Below are 19688 nucleotides of genomic sequence, written 5' to 3'. Positions count from 1 at the left end.
AAGAAGGCTTTAAAAAGATCGGTATCGGTGATCGGTATCGGCAGATACTGCTTTCTGTGATCGGCGATCGGTGAGCGGCCTAAAAAAAAACTGATCGGAGCACCCCTACTGTAAACAAACGTTGGCTTTCACGAGACTCACTGGCGCATGCACAGCACTGACCTCATACGTCATGCTCCCGGAACTGCTTCTGTGTAAAACTGTTGGTGCAAGCTGCATTAAAGTGATTATTACGTTTTGAATATGGATATTTTTCTTACAAAAACGCATCGATTCACTACAGGAGACCTTTGTTCACCCCCTGGAACCGTGCGAGACTTTTTTTTATTTTTATGGATGGGCGATTTTTATTTAAGTTCTTTTGGACTGAAGCAATGCAACACCCGCTGAGTGCCATGAAACAGCTTGAAAGTTTAAAGACAATTTTTAATATAACTCCGACTGGATTCGTCTGAAAGAAGAAAGTCATATACACCTAGGATGCCTCGGGGGTGAGTAAAATGCAGCATAATTTTCATTTTTGGGTGAACTAACCCTTTAAACATCCCTTTTTTTTAGTAGATAAATGACTTCCAGTGTGTGTGTTTCAGGACATTCACCCCTTCTATGCTGATCTGATGAATGTGCTGTATGATAAAGATCATTATAAACTGGCTTTGGGTCAGATCAACATCGCCAAAAACCTTATTGACAAGTGAGTCTGTTGAATTTATCAACATCATGCACATTACTTTTAGCATTAATTTGTGGCTGGTTTAATTAAATAAGCTGGCTGTTTTTTGTCTCATCTGTGGGTATTTGAAGTTAATTTAACTGAGTTAAACTGTATGTCTGTGCATTTGTAGTGTTGCTAAAGATTATGTGCGGCTGATGAAGTATGGAGACTCGCTGTATCGTTGCAAGCAGCTGAAACGGGCCGCACTAGGTCGCATGTGCACCATCTTAAAGCGACAGAAACAGAGTCTGGAGTATTTAGAACAAGGTGCAAACACTTACATCCACAGATACTTTCCAACATAAGACAATTTTCTGGTAAACTGAAACATAGACCATGGCCAGATTATGTCATACAGATGCGGAATCATTGAATTTAAATGCTTATACTGTAGTGCTCAAACGTTTGGGGTCTAAGAATTTTTAAAACACTAACTTATGCTTACCAAGGCTGCATTTATTTGATCAAAAATAGAGTAAAAACAGTAACATTGTGAAATTGTAAAAATATTTTTATTTTAATATATTTTAAAATGTAATTTATTCCTGTGATGGCAAAGCTGAATTTTCAGCATCATTACTCCAGTCTTCAGTGTCACATGATCCTTTGGTGCTCAAGAAATATTTCTTATAATTCTCACTGTTGAAAACCATTGTGCTTAATATATTTATGTGGAAACCATTCAATATTCTTTGATGAATGGAAAGTGCAAAAGATCAGCATTTATTTGAAATGGGTATCTTTTGTAACAATTTAAATAACTTTACTGTCACTTTTGATCAACTTCTAAATGGTTCTGAAGAAATATTTGGCTTCTTTGTTCAAAGCATAAATGTACAAAAAAATAAATAACTCTTTTACATCATTTTAAAACTTTTAGATGCACATTATAAATGCATATTTATTTCATCACAGTGCGGCAGCATCTGTCCCGTTTACCCACTATTGACCCAAACACCAGAACCCTCTTGCTGTGTGGTTACCCCAATGTTGGCAAGTCCAGCTTTATTAACAAGGTTTGTTTGTGCATGTGATTGTAGGTTAAATGTCAAGTGTGTGCTCTGTTTTTAATATTAAGTTTTAATGGAGTATGTGTGTACAGGTGACCCGAGCTGATGTTGAGGTCCAGCCGTATGCCTTCACTACCAAATCTTTGTTTGTGGGTCATATGGATTACAGATACTTGCGCTGGCAGGCGAGTGTTCGAAAAGTGCATGGTTTTCAGACAGTATTTAACTGCACTGATTTAATATTATATGAATATAATGAAAATGTTCCTAAACTGATGTTATACCTGATAATTATGGATGTGTGTTTTTAGGTGGTTGATACCCCTGGTATTCTGGATCATCCTCTTGAAGAAAGGAATACCATAGAAATGCAGGCCATCACCGCTCTGGCTCACCTGCGTGCTGCTGTCCTCTATGTCATGGATGTGTCAGAGCAGTGCGGACACACGCTCTCACAACAGCTAGAGCTCTTCAACAATATACGTCCGCTGTTTGCCAACAAGGTACACACACATATAAAGATGTCAATTTAAATGCAGTAAAACAGCATATAGTTTTGTTGTGCTGAAGGATGGCAAAGATGATTATTTGTGTGATGCAGCCTCTGATCGTGATGGCCAACAAGTGTGACGTGAGGAAGATCAGTGAACTCTCGGAGGAGAATCAGGTAACTGAGATTCTAAATCCTATTCAGGCCAGGAATTCCTGGAGCTGAAAGAAATTTAAAGGGGTTCTGTCATTATTTACTCTTAAGAATCTAGTGTGACTAGACTCTCCCATACGGTGACAATTCTTAGTGAAAACATCTGTTTAGCTTCAAAAATGTTGAAAAAGCATCCTAAAAAATAGGTCCAGGTTCATGTATTATATTCCGAGGAGTCTAAAGCCTTATGAAATTCTGACAGGTGAACTCAAGCACTTCAAAACAATATGTGAATAAACGTCCCAAAGAACAGGATAACTCTTAAACACTTGAGAAATTTTAAGTATTATTTAAGTATTAAGAAATGAATGCTTTTATTCATAGGGATGTTAAATTGATCAAAATTGACAGTAAACTTTTTATTAAATCTTTTTATTTGACAGTAGTCTAATAATCCTGAAAAACATGCATCACGGTTTCCACTGTTTTCAACATTAAGGATCATAAGAAATATTTGAGCCAAGCGTCAAATCGGCATATTAGTATAATTTCTGAAGGATCATGTGACACTGAAGACTGCCGTAGTGACTGCTGAAAATTCAGCCTGGCATCACAGGAATAAATTATATTTTGAAATATAATAAAATAGAAAATATATTTTAAATTGTAATACGTATTAAACCTATTTTACTGTTTTTGCCTTGGTGAGCATAAGAGACTTCTTTCAAACACATTTTAATTTTATGGTGCTTTTTGTTCTTTTATGAACTTTTGGTGTGAAGATTCACCTTTTGTGTTTAGCAAAGTAACCACACACAAATTTGGGGACAATTTTCAGTTTCAATTTAACAGAAGTTTTATAATAACCAGTTTTCTTCTTCCTAGCTTCATAAACTTGCAATTGCATCATTTGACTAAGATATATGTTAATTTAATCTCAAACAGTTTAGAGGATGATAGGAGAAATCACGAGAGAATGGTTAGCTGCAACTGGTTGAAGCTTTCTGCAGTGAAACTGAAACTGAGCTCTATGTGTGAATGTAGAAAGTCTTTACGGATCTTACTGCTGAGGGGATCTTAGTGATTGAGACCAGCTCTCTGACGGAAGAGGGAGTGATGCAGGTGAAGGCTGAGGTAAGATCACAACCACTCACTCACACATGCTCACTGAAATCAGCCTATTCGTTTCATGTACCAATTTAGAGAGTAAGAGAGTATTGTAGGCTGATGTAGATTGGTGGTTTACAGGCATGTGATCGGCTGTTGGCTCACCGTGTGGACACAAAGATGAAAACCAAGAAGGTCCATGATGTTTTGAACAGACTCCATCTGGCAGTGCCCACCAAGAGAGATCAGAAGGTACATGCTCTTCACACACTTCTTAGATCAGTGTCCGCTTGGTCATAAGCATATTTCTTTATAAATGCTTCCTGCAAACGTAGTGCATTTGTAAAAGGTTTTGATTTGGTTTGTGCAGAATAGGTCTCCATTTATTCCTGAGGGGGCTCTGCTCCGTAGGAAGGCGATGGAGACGAATGCTCCCAAACGCAAACTGGAGAGAGACCTGGAGGTCGAGCTGGGAGACGATTACACACTGGATCTACAGAGTAAGATATAAACACACATACACATGTACACAAATATAGACTCCAGACGCATCTAAAAATGTTGTCTTGTGTATTCAGAATACTGGGACTTGATGAATCCAGAAGAAAAGCAGGATAAGATTCCTGAGATTTGGGAGGGTCACAATATTGCTGACTACATTGACCCTGAGATCATGAAGGTATGAAAAAAAAATGCATTAGATATTCTTTTCAGGACCAAAAAAATGCCTCCCGAAATTCAGATTAGTTGTTGCTCATATGGATTTATTTATTCTTTTTTTTTAATTGACCTTTTGTGGCCTCAGTATTGAATATTTTGTTACATCCTTGTTTGAGATGATGTTTTGAATTTCTGTCCCTTCTCTCATCCTCAGAGGCTGGAGGATTTGGAGCAGGAAGAGGAGCTGCGTGCGAAGGCCGGAGAGTACGACTCTGAGGAGGAGAGTGAGGATGAAGAGATGAAGGAGATCCGTCAACTCGCCAGTCAGATTCGCGAGAAACGGAAGCTGAAGATTCTCTCATCCAAAGAGAAAGACACACAGGGATCCAGAATGCCCCGCACAGCCAAGAAGGTCAGTCTTTCTGTCCAGCAGTCTTATTTTTGTATATGTTTAAATGATAGCAAGTAGTTTTATATCAGCTATTACTTACATATTTTAGGTGAAGTATGTAGTTATTAAGATTAATCGCTTCAAAAACCCATATTTTTTATTAACGTTTGGTAACATTTTATTTTACATTAACCTTGTTACACATTACATGTACTTACTGTAGTGATAACGTAAAGTATGCATAATTACACGCAACTAACCCTAAGTATTAGTTAGATGGTTAAAGATGGATTGATTTGATTGGTATACGTGGTGCAGGTGGAGAGAGCGACTCTGGAGAAGGAGATGGCTGATCTGGGTTTGGACATGACCGATAAAGATGATGTAAGATTTTCCATTAGCCTGAAACTGTATTGGTAACACACTTGATTTGGTATGCCATTTAATAATGGTGATCCATTTCTGAGCATTCTTGTGTTCACCTTATGTCCCTCTAGAGCCATTATGCTCGGAGATCTCGCTCTCTGGTCCGAAAGAGGAAGAGGGAAGTCTCTGCACCACCAACGTCACGCACTCGCAGTCAGAGCGCCTCGAGACCACCAAGGGACCAATCAGGAGTCAGAGATGCCAAGGTAGTTCCTGTGTTACCTGAAGCATAATCTTCTTTAACAAATCATATTCTGAAATCAATATTATAGATAGTATTATAAATATAATGGATATTAATATAAATTAATTTTCAAGACAAATATGAAATGAAATTATGAAAGGTAGTCAGTCATATTGCAGGTTATAGAGATGTTGCTAACACAAAGGTTCCCTTTGTAAAGGTTTATAAAGGTGTTCATTAATGACTAGTAATTCATTTATCATTGATAGACAGTTATAACTGCATGAATAACAAGGTTGACTTTAACACAATACCTGCCAAATAGCCAGCCATTTTTAATTCATGTTATAAATGCTTAGTAAATATATTTATTCATACTTATTTCACTCAAAATCAGATTCCTGATTTATTTCATAATGCAGCAAAAATGGACTATTAGAGTGAGACTGAAGGGTGTTGTATTTGTGGTTTTCTCATATGTCATGACTCGTGTCGTTTTTCTTTCTATGTTGCTTACCAGAAGCTACTCTGTGTCCTAACCACGATACTCTGCAAAATGTTAATGATGCCTATCCACAGCAATGTATAACACCTGATTTCTTGTTTATCAAGATGAAATTATTCAAGTTTATTTTGGAAAAAAAAAAACACACAAATTACAAAAACATAAGAGCACAACCATGACACCTGATTTCTTGTTTAAGATGAAATTAACAAACTTTATTTTGGGAGGAAAAAGGACCACAACCATAACTTCCTGAAATATTCAAGACAAAAAATTATATTCTAATGTTAGTTACCTGTGAACCTTATGTAGGATGAACCATTTATTCTTGAATTATAAACCTTAACCTATGAAAGTGCACCTTAATGTAAAGTGGACACACACATCATTTATTCATTAATTATTAATGTACACTAATGTAATGTTAGGGGAAGTCGTGGCCTAATGGTTATTCCGGCAGGGATTGTGGGTGGGGGGAGTGAATGTACAGCGCTCTCTCCCACCTTCAATACCACGACTGAGGTGCCCTTGAGCAAGGCACCGAACCCCCAACTGCTCCCCGGGCGCCGCAGCATAAATTGCTGCCCACTGCTCCGGGTGTGTGTTCACAGTGTGTGTGTGTTCACTGCTGTGTGTGTGCACTTTGGATGGGTTAAATGCAGAGCACTAATTCCAAGTATGGGTCACCATACTTGGTCACGTCACTTTTTCACACAAAAGTAGTATTTTTTATACTACTAGTATAAAAGTTTTTACTAGTAGTTTTATTGTTTTTGCACTATAACCATAAAACAAAACTTTTAACTTGAAACAAAATTGTTTAAATGAGCATGACTTATGAAGTGGTTTATACAAGTAAACTCATTACAATTCAGAGGTTATTTTTATTTGTATGGTAACTAATTTAATAAACTAGCACAGCGATTACACAGACACTTGAAAAACATAGTCTGTGATGACACCTCTGTTAGTTTACCCATAAAATCAGTACAACATGAGATTAAAATTGCACTTCAGAGCATGCTGGAACAGTCCTAACAGCATGACTTCTCATGAAAAATGTTTTTATCGTAACGTAAAAATGTAACTACAAACACACCTTTGTCCACACAAATATCTCATGAAGTCATGGTTGTGCTCTTGTTTTTTTGTCTCTGTTTTTTTTTTTATTTGTTTTTTGTTTTTTCCAAAATAAACTTTGATAATTTCATCTTGATAAACAAGAAATCAGGTGTTATACATTGCTGTGGATAGGCATCATTACCTTTATGCAGAGTATCGTGGTTAAGACGCAGAGCAGCTTCTGGTAAGCAACATAGAAAGAAAAGTGACATGACAAAATATTGAAAAGAACCACAAATACAACATCCTTCAGTCCCACTACAATAGTCCATTTTTGCTGCATCATGAAATAAATCAGGAATCTGGTTTTGAGTGAAATAAGTATGAATAAATATATTTATTAAGCATTTAAATTAGTGTTTCTCAACGGGGGCGTTCGGAGAGAGCACCGAGGGGGCGCTCGAAACAATATTTTTGAAAGGGGGGCATTTGGTTAAAGGTGACATAACACACACAGTTTCACCCAATCTCATGTTAATCTTGAGTACCTATAGAGTAGTATTGCATCCTTCATATCTCCAAAAATCTTTAGTTTTATTATATTTATAAAAGAAAGATACAGCTTTACGATTCTCTCCGGAAACAGCCGAGCTCCTGGAGGCGCGCCGTGGGCGGAGCTAAAGATTGACGAGCACTTGCACCGATTGCCAACAAAACAGACATTTGATGCCGTTTCACTTACCGTCTGCAGTTCTGAATCATGACCGGGATCTTTTATAGCTGGGACCGCTCCATTTTTCAGTATCACACAATGTGCAAATCCAGCATCGAACTGGGCCTTGTTTATAAAACGTTCGTCAACAAACACACTTGTGAAACTCTGTTGCTGCCCCGGAAAAACAAACTGTATCCACTGTTTACATAACGCTGGGTTCTTTAGGAAGCTGAACAGTGTTATCTTTCCCTTAAAACCAAAAACACACTTCTTTGGAGACATTCTTCCCGAGCATGAAGCGCGTTCTTCCGGGAGAAATGCCCATATAAGGAATTCCACCACTGATCTATAATAGAGTCATATATAGATCAGTGAGTTCCACCCTCGTTTACGTCATGAAGAGCCACGATCGAAAAAAACTCTCCGAAACTTGTCCGAACCCGGAAGTAAGATTTTTGCCACAGAAATACTCCGTCAAACGTCCAAATAGTTTTTTGAAACGTTATCCATGCTTAGCATGAGAATTAAACTCTTTAACAGTGTAAACAACTCTGAAGGCATGAAACCGCATTGTACCCCCCCTTTAAGGCGAGTTTTTACCAAAAGATGTAGGAGCTGAAACTTGCAAAAGAAAATGATCTGCAACGTCCCGACGCCGTCTATACACCGGGAGCATCAAAGCGAACTTTCCATATCTATCTGTCCAGTTAGTGGCGCGGTAGCTCAAGTGCGTGGAGTGCGTCAGAAATAGAACGCAGAACCGGTTTATTGTAGAGCACGTTCCATGACATAAACACTGGGCTTTGATGCAATGTGTCGCGGCGTTCGCGTCCGGTATAGTAGTGTTACCTACCATTACACCAACATGAATACAAGATTAGATGGTGTATCATTTCCATAGCAACTACTCTTTACTTAGTCACCATGAAATCAAAATTTTAAATTCTTATTTTTTAATGGAATACTGTAGTGTTTATTATAAATAATTTATCTGTGCACTTCATTATTTTTTTTTAATTCATGTGCCCTCATAATCTTTAATCAAAATCGTTAACCTCCCCTCCCTCTCAAAACGACTCCTCTACTCTTCCGGTCACGAGCTATGGTGCAAGGGCGGAGCTATCTGGAACTGCCAGCAGCTGCAGTGACATCAGTGACGTTTGGAATAAACGACAGGGGGAAATGAAGCTGATGCTTCACTTTATAGCACTGACACCAGTCATGAGGGAGTACGTTACCCCTAAACATTGAAAAGATATTAGGATATTACGACAACATTACTCTTAGGACATCGCAAACTAATTTTTTTTCATGAATATGACTTAACCTGATGGAGGACGCGCTCAGTCATTCAGGCAGTCTCTCTCTCTCGCTCGCTCGCTCGCTCTCTCGCTCTCTCTCTCTCTCGCTGTTTAGGCATGTCTTGTGCTGTTGATCGTCGTCGTCATCCTTAATAAATAAAACATTTATTCATGCTTGGGTGTCGGCTGTGAATCCAGGGTCACATATATGAATCAGGACAGTGCTAAAATAGTAACTATTTTGACAAGGAGCATATGTTTTCCATCTTTCTACTTCGTGTTTTTTTATTTTTATATTCTCACAAAATCTTCTTTACATTTACATTTATTTGTATAAATGTAATTTCAATTCATTATATTTACCCACCAAAATGACCATGTTCAGTCAGAAAACAGGGAATTCAGTATATTTGGAAAAAAACAGGATATTTTCTATTACTAAAGCATAAATATTTTAATTTTTCACTGAAAGCTAATTGAAAACATCCACCCAAAATTTAGAGGTAAAATCACAGCAGTACAAGGGTGTTCAAGACTTCCAGGAGAGGAAGAACAAACTGAAATCTCTTCTGTATAAATTCCCCTGTGAATAAATTCTAAACAGGAATTTTTAAAGTCTCTCTAAGCTTTGGGGCCAGGGCCGTTTCTAGGCATAGGCGAGCTAGGCGGTGGCCACCAGCTGAAGGGGTGCCAATGAGCGCACGTACTGGCACTTTTAGCAGGGTTGTGATAAAGAGTGGCACGGTCACCCTGAAATATGACTGCCCCCACTGGATCCCCCAACATTATTGGGCTAGAGTACTGTCAATCTGACGATGCCTGTATGCCACTAGATCACAGTGCTGTCAATTGCTGCCCGATTGTTGCATGCAAAGTTTGCATTTGGAGCGCTCAACAACGCCGTTAGATCAGTGGGCTCTGTCAGTGCTTTGGCAAGGTAACACTTTTTTTTGCCATGCAATAAAGCTAAGTTCAAAGGCCAATTTAAAATATTGGTACAGTAAATAAACTGCACAAAATCAGTATTTTGTTTAGGCAGTATTTGTGGCACATTTGTCCAAATATTTGTGGCAGATTTGTCCAAAAGGTGTGCGTTTTTTGCGGCAATGCATTGTTAAAGGATCAGCGTGTCATGTAATATTCCCATATAAACTTTAACATCCAATTAAAAAATATTTGTATAGTAAAATTTGCTAATTCACGAGATCAATACATCCTTTATTAGACCGCTTTGTCGAGTTAAATGCATCCTTACGGAGGTGTCGAAATGCTGAATCAAGGGATTTCGCCTAGGGCGCCAAATTGGCTAGAAACGGACCTGTTTGGGGCAACAGGGTCAGTGTCAGAAAACTCAACATCGCCAAAATGCTGAAAATCACCAACATGCTTAAAAACTCTGTAAAACGCACTTATTGTCAAATAATTTACTGTAAAAAAAGCAATTTACTGTCTTTTTTATCAATTTAATGAGTCAATAAATGTAAGTATTTAATGACCCCAAACGTTTATATGGTAGCCTACTGTAAGTATACAGTCTTCATTATAAACACAAAATGATAATCAACTTAAATATTCAGTGAAGATGATTAGATTACATTTAATTTAATGGGGGGCGGTAAGGGACCTGGATAATGGGTAGGGGGGCGCTGGCCCAAAAAAGGTTGAGAACCACTGATTTAAAACACGAGTTAAAATGGCTCACTTATTGGCTTTTTATTAATGCAGTTATCCATGATTATCCATGTCTGTTTTTCCATGATTTATAATTATTAGTCATTAATGAACACCTTTATAAACCCTTTACAAAGGGAACCTTAATGCAAAGTGTTAACAAGATTTTCATAGAGTAATGTGTTCATTGGACTGTCTGTTTGTCATATTTGCCCCAGATGTTGAAGAAGGTAAAGACCATGATGAAGAACTCGCAGAAGGACATGAACCAGCAGGGAAGGAAGGGTGAATCTGATCGACATGTGTTTGATGTCAAACCTAAACATCTCTTTGCTGGGAAGAGGAAATCTGGTAGCACCAGCCGCAGATAAATGCAGCCTTATTCGCTTCTATCTTATGTACTCATACCTGTCCTTATGCCATGATTAATAAATGTTATATTCTGTACTTTTAATAGTTATTTGATACAGATGATAATACACCTGTAACCATGAAAGAATTAGTTATTGAAATGTATGTTAATTGCATAATTGGAAATGTCTTATATCATGAAGAATGATAACAAAATGTACAGGATCAGGATTTTGAACTCATCACTTACAAAATAAATGATCTAAAGCTGTTGTTTGGCAGTCAAATAAACCACCCAAAGTATTGAACCTGAAATTGTGTGAAATTGTCTCTTAAATTTGAGTCATGTTAGTCTTGTGATGTTTGTCTTTCTGTGTGGGATGGGGAGTCCAGAACCTTCCAATGTACTTGGATTAAGATTTCTGTATTTTATTTCTAATATATTTAAGCAAATCTCAGAGCATGAGTTAAGTTATTGTATATCAGAACTGCTGCAATTGTGTTTACATTTTGTGTGTGTATACAAACGCGCACACACTCACAAAAGGACCACCTTTTGCCCATATTTGTTTAGTGTAACTAAAAACAGGAACGTTTTTTAGGAGGATACATTTTTATGCATTTAAATCATATGATTTTGTACGCTATCTGTGTCCTAGTTACCTGTGAATTCAGTTATCAGACGTTTCATTGGTAATAATTATATTGGCACTTCATGATGTTTTAGTTTGAACGTTACAAAAATAGTCCACGTGACTTTTATTTTGACAAAACATCTGAGCGAAGCCCCCCCCGGAAACGACATCAGCCTCCACTAGCAACAGTTTCAAAGCGTTTACACCGTTTCAGACCGAAAATCAAAACAACACAGGACAGCCTTACTTCACGGACAACGAACGCAGTAATCACCGTACACGGTTTTCCGCGGGACCAACAGGCGGCCCAAACGCGAAGAATGGCGAATTACCGGGCGTTTCACACCCAGCTCGCGACCATCATGGAGACGCTGACTCGTGCGGCGGTGGCAGAAATCTGCGAGCTTGTGGACGACGGCTACGCCGTTTTACACATCGAGATCTCACGCCACCAGAAAGAAAACGAAGAACTCCGACGGAAACTGCAGCTTATAGAGTCCATCGTTGCGGCGCGGGGGTACAGCGACGAAAAAACTGTAGCGCGAGACGGTCGGTGTGATGGTAGTGCTCGCGAATCGCTAGTGGGCAGAAAAACGCCCGGAGGCGGGGAGTCCACCAGCCGGGGTACAGTGGCAGAGGTTAGATGACCAGTTGTTTTGGGTATTTTGTGATTATAGTGCAAGTAAAATGATGAGTGTACACGCAATTATTATTTGTTTTGTTCGGATTCCAGATGCTTGAGTTTCGTGAGGAAAGAGATTTGATCCAAATGCAGATCAAAGAGGAAGGTCTCGAGCAGCCGCCGCTGGGAGGTGAGGCGCCTCGGGTCATTCCTGTTATGCATTACCATTGAAACTCACTAATTAATAAAAATTTATATGCTTGTGTTGTAATTCAAGGAGATATTTTTTGAAATGCTTCCTCAGACTTTATGGCAAAGCACACAACTTCAATAAAATTTAAACAAATGTCACGGTTCGGCATAAGGAATAGATTATAAGACTATTCATATTTTATACTTAAACATAATATAAACTGTTAAGGTAACTAATTATGAAACAACCTCAATTTCAGCTATAAAGCAGCTCTTCAGAAGACAATATTGTCATTATTCAGGTCAATGTTGATTCAGTTCATCAATGTGGCAGTTCATGAATTATGAAATGACGTCAGATTCGCCATTCATCAGATGCATCTGTGCAGAAGACAAAAGTGTCATTATTCAACTCAAGTCAGTTGAGTGTTGATTCAATTCATTTCAATAAAAGTGTTGATGCTGCAGACTTCAATTATGAAACGACGTCAGTTTACGCTATGAAGCAGCACTACAGAAGGGCTTGTTTTATTGTTCAGCTCAGTTCAGGTTGTGTGTTCTCATCTCTTAGTGTCAGTACAGTTAGATCGATAATATTTTCTGAATATTGTCTTTTAAGCCCCAGCTGACCAAGCCAAATTTGAGATATGTATGCTTATCTTAAGTATGTATATTGTCTTTTAAGTATTTGCCTTTGCATATTTTCTATGTAAATTAATATTTTAACTTTTAAGTAATCGATAATGAAGTCATATTTATTTACTTTATACAATACAGATTGTTTCAAAGCAGCTTCACAATAATAAACAGTTAGAATTATCAATGTCATAATTCATTCAGTTTCAGCTGTAAAGCAGCTCTACAGAAGGCAATAGTCTCATTATTCTTCTCAATTTAGTTTAAGGTTGATTCAGTTCAGTTCAATAATAGTGTTAAGGATGCAGTTCATTAATTATGAAACAGAGCTATTAAACAGCTCTATAGAAAACAATTGTGTCGTCATTCAGCTGTTTTTATCCGATAGTTTCAGTAGTTAGATTGATAACATTTTCTGAATATTAATTGTCTTTAAGTTCCAATTGATCAAGCCGAAGGTGACATATACATGCATATTACCTTGCATACTGAAAGCATGCTTATTCCCTTTTTGAATATAATATATATTTTCTATGGCAATTGTTACTTTCATACTTGCATTTTTTACAACTTTTACAGTGATTAAATATTGTTTTGTAAAATATATAATTTTTGCATATGGTGAAGCAACCAATTAAGTTTTATTACTTTTTTACATTATTAAAAATAAAATTCTGTCAACCAGATATGTTAAAAATGATCCAAAATATTAGTGCATCTATGAGGGGGCATGAAAATATACTGCATACTAGGAATGTTCATACCTAACCCTTCAAAATGAGTTCATACTGTGTGTGTTTCTCAACAGATGATGACGACGATGAGGATGAAGGTGAAAGTGTTTCTGCAGTAACTCACGACTCTCCGAAACCAGATGTAGCTGAACTTTCGGGACAGGATTCTCACACACTCTCCCACTCCCCTGACCATGACACACACTCTCACACTCTCACGTTTGCAGACACACACTCCGGCGCTGATGAGTCCCAGCACTCCAGCATCGACTTGGCTGCTTCAGATAATGCTTCCTTCTCCCTTGCGCAAACCTCGTTAGATGCACGTGCTTCCCAAGTCCATCGAGTGTTTCATGAAGACTTGTGCATGAAGGCTGATATGGATCCGGTATCTGATTGGGCCACGCACTCTGTCCGTAACACGCTCACACACTTGCAGACCTCTCCACAGAGGATTGGCGGGTCAGACTCTCTCATATCCCATAATTCTCCATTGTTTGCTGCACAGCGGCTCGTTGCTCTGGGTAACGTCTCAGGGCTGGGTCTCTATGGCCGGTTGGGTGCTCTACGGACAGGTGAAGCCGGCAAGCGACACTTCATCTGCTCGATCTGTGGGAAGTGTTTCACCACATCGCAGAGTTTGGACACACACATGCGCATTCACACTGGAGAACGGCCGTACCGCTGTGAGCAGTGCGGGAAGCGTTTCACGCAGTCCGGGCACCTCACTGCTCACCAGACTGTCCACACCGGAGAAAGACCGTACGAATGCACCCGCTGTGGAAAACGATTCGCAGGGAAACAGTACCTGCGCATACACACCAAGAAACACCACCCTGACTTGCACGCGCTCTCTCATATACAGACCCACACACAGCAAGACACGTTACCCTGAAAGATACACATGCTCACAACAGAGAGTGCAGGACACCACTTTTGATGTTTTAGTAGTTTTAATATATTTGATATATTCTGTTGATGTTTGCAAGTGTCCTGCAACCACTGAGAGTTTAAAATAAGATGTGCAGCCAGTTCCAAGTGTAATGTTGCAGTGTTCAGATATTTAAACTTTAAACAGGTAATTTTGCCAAACCTAAAGCAGTGAGATGCATTATACATTATGTATACATACTGCAGGGAGACCATATGAAAGCCAACATTAGAAAGCTGGTGTGAGCACATTAAGACTCTGATACCTTCAACATGAAATACTCACTTTGACCTGAATAGCAGATGTACCTAAAATGTACAGGATGTGTTGTTCAAAGAGTTTATGATCTAAATTAGATATAATTATAGATGATATATTTATATTTGCAGCTAGTCACAGCAGAAACACTAACTGGATTTGTCGGTGTTGTATTTAATAGAAATAAACGGTTAATTGAGTTTCAAACAGTTAATTGCATCTCAGAGTCTTTTATTTGTGACTTATCAAGGTTGATGTGTTGGAAAAGAAACTGATTATTCTGTGTAATGTGACAGTATATTATTGTGATGTTACTGTGAGGGAAAATCCACAGTACTGATTCAACTTCAGTAATTTAACAAAGAATTATTTCAAAAATGACAGTGACAGCTGATACTCTGTAGGTACTGATACGGCTGAACTACAGGGAGTTTAGTCCCTTTGTTATCATGCCAGAATGAGCAACTGGAGGAAGAGCAGAACAAACTCCAGGGCCAGGGGCCTCATTTATAAAATGTTTTGTATAAACCGTCCTAAATTTGTTCTAAGAGAATTTCTCAAAAGTGCGTAAGTGCGATTCAGAGAAAACGAACGTGCGCACAAAAACACGTGTGTATGCCTCTCTTCCAGATGTGGCATTTATAAATCGCAAATGATGTTGAAATTGTGCGTAGCTGACTGGTGTCAGATCTCCGCCTTGTACACGCCCCCTAATTAATATCATTACCATATAAAAGAGCACACGCCAATATCCGAATTTCTATGCTTGAGGATGACGAGCACAAAGAGAAAAAAAACTACTGAGTCTGAAATTGAGGTCCATGTGTGTGTGGTTATATTTTTTTCTATTGAGTTATCAAAATTGCTACTTCTAGAAACAACATAAATAATAATAATAATAATAGTAGTAGTAGTAGTAGCCTAGTAGTTGTAGTAGAAGTAGTAGTAGTAAATATAAAACAGTTAGGTTTCCAAAAGTCATCTTATAAAAAGTGAGCCATCCTACATTTAAAATCACTTGCTATGACAACTAATAAAAAGTTTATCACGACATTCTTGCAAAACTTTAAAAAACATTATTGAAAGAAAAATTGGGTGTTTCATATCATAATAAAATAAATTATTACACGATTATGGTCTCCGGTCTGAAAAAACCTGCATGTGATTTGGCATTTCTTTATATTTACAGTTTACTAATGCTGCTCAAATGTGCCATTAATGTACTGACACAAAAATATTTAGTAGGGCTGCCCTCGACTAAGGATTTTTCTGGTCGACTAGTAATCGTTCATTTTAAGCATTAGGCGACTAATTGCACGTTTATTAATAAGCCATTTAAATCATTATAATGAGCCTTTAATTGCCTACAAAGCCTAATAAGCGCTCAAGCACACGCATAAAGCTTGCCACAGCGCACCAGCAGAAGCTATGACTATGAATGTGTCAGGGAAAAACAGTAAGGAGGCTGCATTAACATTTTAATAATTCACTGATAAACAAGTGCTTTCTTTGTTTTGGTTTAAGAGATTAACTCGGCGACACCGACTCCTCATCTACGCAGTAGTGAAGCGCCTGTGTGCATGTTTCACACGGATTACATAATCTGAGAATATTTGTTTTCCATTTGAATTGGTTCATTTGAAAGTAGACATTTCACTCTCTATAGATATATTTTAATGTCTGTAAGGCAAAGATATACACGGAGTTTCGCGCTCGAGTTCACAGACCGAGATGGCAGGAAGCACATTCTGTTTGCTTTCATTATTTTACAAAAGCGCGTTTTGTTATTATTGTGAGTGCACATAAATAAACAGAGTCTTTACAGATTTGAAAGATGTATTACTCTTATCTGTATGACCAAAAATTACGGAGTAGCCTATTTTAAGAGCAAGTGAGCGCACCGGCGCCTCCATCTGTCCTGCAGTGAGCGCTAATGTTCAGCTACCACACAGACACTTGAATATAGCTCACATTTCTCTAGGTTAACATTAGATTGAGCGGCCATGTAAAGTTACTATGTCCTGCCGGATGTACTGTATTACCATAGATCAGCGATCTGCGTGACTTTGCCAATGTGGATTTTTTTTTTCTGCGACAAACATTTTGGTTGACCAAGCCTCTTCTGGTCTACTAACGATTAGTCGACTATTAGGGGGCAGCCCTAATATAGTGTATTTTATACAAATATAACTGATGTAAATGACAAAAACAAAGTTTAAGGCTGATGTTCATTTTCACAGAAGCAAAGCAGCAGATGTTATAGATAAAAACCATTAACAATGTTATTGAATAGAATATATTAAACGTTATTGCACGACATAGGCCTATTCTTTTTTTTTTCTATTTTACGCATTAGTAGTAAATCAAGACTTCGCAAGTTCTCCTGTTTAAAAAAAAAAAGAAAAAAAAAGAACATGGAATAAACTGTGTACAGAAAGCGAGTCAAGAACTCTCAACATTAGACTACTAAAAAGGTCAGTTAAATCTCGCAAAAACTCCCGTTAATAAAAAAATCGGACTACACTGCATTCATCTCTTACATTGCATCTTTATTGTTTATGATGAATTCGGTGCTTGCACGTACACCGCTTTTATTATTATTGCAGTTTAGATGTTCAAATAGCTGCAGTACTCCGACTTTGCCACAAGGAAAAGTGCGTAGGCTACGCCTGCTCAGACCCTGACGTGGCCGTAAGTACTTTTCCACGTCAAAGACCGTTTTTATAAATCTGAACGTTGCCGTGGATTTTAGCGTACGCACACTCTAAGATCAAATCTGTGTGTACGCACATTTTATAAATGAGGCCCCAGGACTGATCATTATATCCAAATACACACTCCCCAGCAAGCAATAGCCGACATTTCAACGTCTCGGTTAAGTATAGACCCGATATAGTCCGGCTATAATGCACTCTACACCTCCATTATCACCTGCTGCTGAAGACGTAGAGATTGAATCCCTGTATCACACTGTAATGCTGCAGCCGTTTTCCATCCTTTACATTTAGTCATTTAGCAGACGCTTTTATCCAGAGACTTACAAATGAGGACAATGGAAGCAATCAAAATCAACAAAAGAGCAATGCTATACAAGTGCCATAAGTCTCAGCTTAATGCAGTACACGTAGCAAGAGTTTTTTAAATAATATAATAAAAAGGGAACCTAGAAAAAGAAAAGAGCAAGCTAGTGTTAGAGGTCTTTTTGCTTTTGTTAACTGTATAATAAATGAAAAGAAAACGGATAGAATACACAAAGATTAGAAAGCAAGTGTTTTTTTTTTTTTTACACATACTCTGCACACAGTGTCATAAGAAACTGAGAGGCACGTTGACCAGATACAGACTCAGCGGACACAAGCTGATGATAGAGACGGGCAGACACAGAAAAACATGGCTGCCACCGGAGCAGAGACTGTGTTCACACTGTGATCTGAATCAGATGGAAACAGAACTGCACTTCCTAACAGAATGCCCCAAATACACAGATATACGGACAGTGTTCTATGAGAAAATGCAGCAGATCCATCAGACATTTAAAACTCTTTCAAACCAGGAGAAACTGCCGTATCTGTTAGGAGAATCTCTCAGGGAGGGAGGGACTCACATCACATCACAGTAGAGTCAGCTGTCTTAACCGTGTGTCTCTCTCTCTCTCTCACTCTCTCTCTCTCTGTCTCTCATGCACACACACATATCACATCACAGTAGAGTCAGCTGTCTTAACCGCGGCTTGTGTACTGCATCATTACTGTGTCTGTTCCCCTTTCGGGCTTGAACTGATGGTAAAACTAATGACATTATTTACTGTCTTTACATTTATTTTGTAAGATGAAGCTCGCGATTATGGTAAGGGGCGTTACATTTCCGACGAGTGCTTGCGGTGTTCGGCCAATCACAATGCACTGGGTCAGCTGGCCAATCAGAGCAGACTGCGCTTGTCGGAAGGAGGGACTTTGTAGAAAACGAAGCGTTTGAGAGAGGCGGGGCATAGAGGACCTACAATAATGTACAGTATTTGAAAAATAATGTTTTTTTAACATTAAAGCATGTCAACATATTCTGTTACACCAAATACACAAAATAATGATCTTTAAAAAAGCATCATATGACCCCTTTAAGAAACATAAAAAATCTTACTGTTCAATAACTTTTGACTTGTAGTGTACAGGACACCGGCCCTCCAGGACCGAGTTTGGGCACCCCTGCTGTACACAAAGCAGCGCTCCACTCACAAACACTGCTTTATCAGACATTACATGCAAGAAGAAATTAAAATTACATCCAAAATTGTCTGAAGACAGTCGGTTTCCTTCAGAACTACAGTGATATAAAAACACCCGTACTCAATGTATGGGAAACACTGTAGTCTCATAATTGAAGTGTAAGAGAACAGCAGCTAGAGGCTAATTTAGTGACATTAAAGTTAGTTAAGCTGATGGAAGCTCACCTGCTGTTAGCACCGCTACGAGGCAATCACAAGACTCCATACACCTCTGATGCAGACGACATGACCACAAACTTGAAAATAAAATACAAAATATATTCTTAACTGGTGTTTCTTAACTCAGTTTTCCTCAGTAGGTTGTTAGCTCGCTGTTTTATGTTAACGTTACGTCTGTCACTTATTTAGGGACCATCTCTAAAGTTACATACGACATTGGTACACTTTCTGACTTAAATAGCATTTGAAGAGAATTACCTTACTAGCGATAAAGAGGCAGAGTAGAGAAGATAACTTACTATGCTTCTCTTTGTTCAAGTTAGTTAACTTCGACTAACTGACATTATTAACTTACCAGTTGATGTTATCATCGGTACTATGGCATTCACAAGAAGATGATCCAAAATACACCTCAGACGTTGCAGACTACATCCAGACTAGAAATCTGAAAATAACAAACAAAAGAAGTACTAGAAAATACTGTTTAAAATCTCCACT

At 38.3% G+C, this 19688-nt stretch overlaps 2 protein-coding genes across 2 annotated transcripts in view; both read left to right on the top strand.

The window, feature by feature from the left end:
- LOC107690210 (nucleolar GTP-binding protein 1-like) overlaps window positions 1-11056 on the top strand; it is a 13632-nt gene extending 2576 nt beyond the window's left edge. The window contains exons 3-16 of the mRNA XM_016488472.1: window positions 591-694; window positions 846-982; window positions 1631-1731; window positions 1818-1910; window positions 2037-2228; window positions 2327-2392; window positions 3413-3502; window positions 3617-3727; window positions 3846-3975; window positions 4054-4154; window positions 4350-4547; window positions 4845-4910; window positions 5024-5158; window positions 10609-11056. Coding sequence (XP_016343958.1) covers window positions 591-694; window positions 846-982; window positions 1631-1731; window positions 1818-1910; window positions 2037-2228; window positions 2327-2392; window positions 3413-3502; window positions 3617-3727; window positions 3846-3975; window positions 4054-4154; window positions 4350-4547; window positions 4845-4910; window positions 5024-5158; window positions 10609-10761 — 1677 coding nt within the window. The 3' untranslated portion in view covers window positions 10762-11056. The remainder of the gene's footprint in view (window positions 1-590; window positions 695-845; window positions 983-1630; window positions 1732-1817; window positions 1911-2036; window positions 2229-2326; window positions 2393-3412; window positions 3503-3616; window positions 3728-3845; window positions 3976-4053; window positions 4155-4349; window positions 4548-4844; window positions 4911-5023; window positions 5159-10608) is intronic.
- Window positions 11057-11523: 467 nt separating this feature from the next.
- Window positions 11524-14975, top strand: LOC107690201 (zinc finger protein 2-like). Its single transcript, XM_016488460.1, has 3 exons — window positions 11524-12014; window positions 12110-12188; window positions 13635-14975. Exons 1-3 carry the CDS (start codon window positions 11697-11699, stop codon window positions 14453-14455), a joined length of 1218 nt encoding a protein of 405 aa, XP_016343946.1. The 5' UTR covers window positions 11524-11696; the 3' UTR covers window positions 14456-14975.
- Window positions 14976-19688: the final 4713 nt, after the last annotated feature.

Source organism: Sinocyclocheilus anshuiensis, unplaced genomic scaffold, assembly GCF_001515605.1.
Source record: "Sinocyclocheilus anshuiensis isolate Anshui unplaced genomic scaffold, SAMN03320099.WGS_v1.1 scaffold785, whole genome shotgun sequence".
Lineage (NCBI taxonomy): Eukaryota > Metazoa > Chordata > Actinopteri > Cypriniformes > Cyprinidae > Sinocyclocheilus > Sinocyclocheilus anshuiensis.
This window is presented reverse-complemented; position numbering and strand designations above follow the sequence as displayed.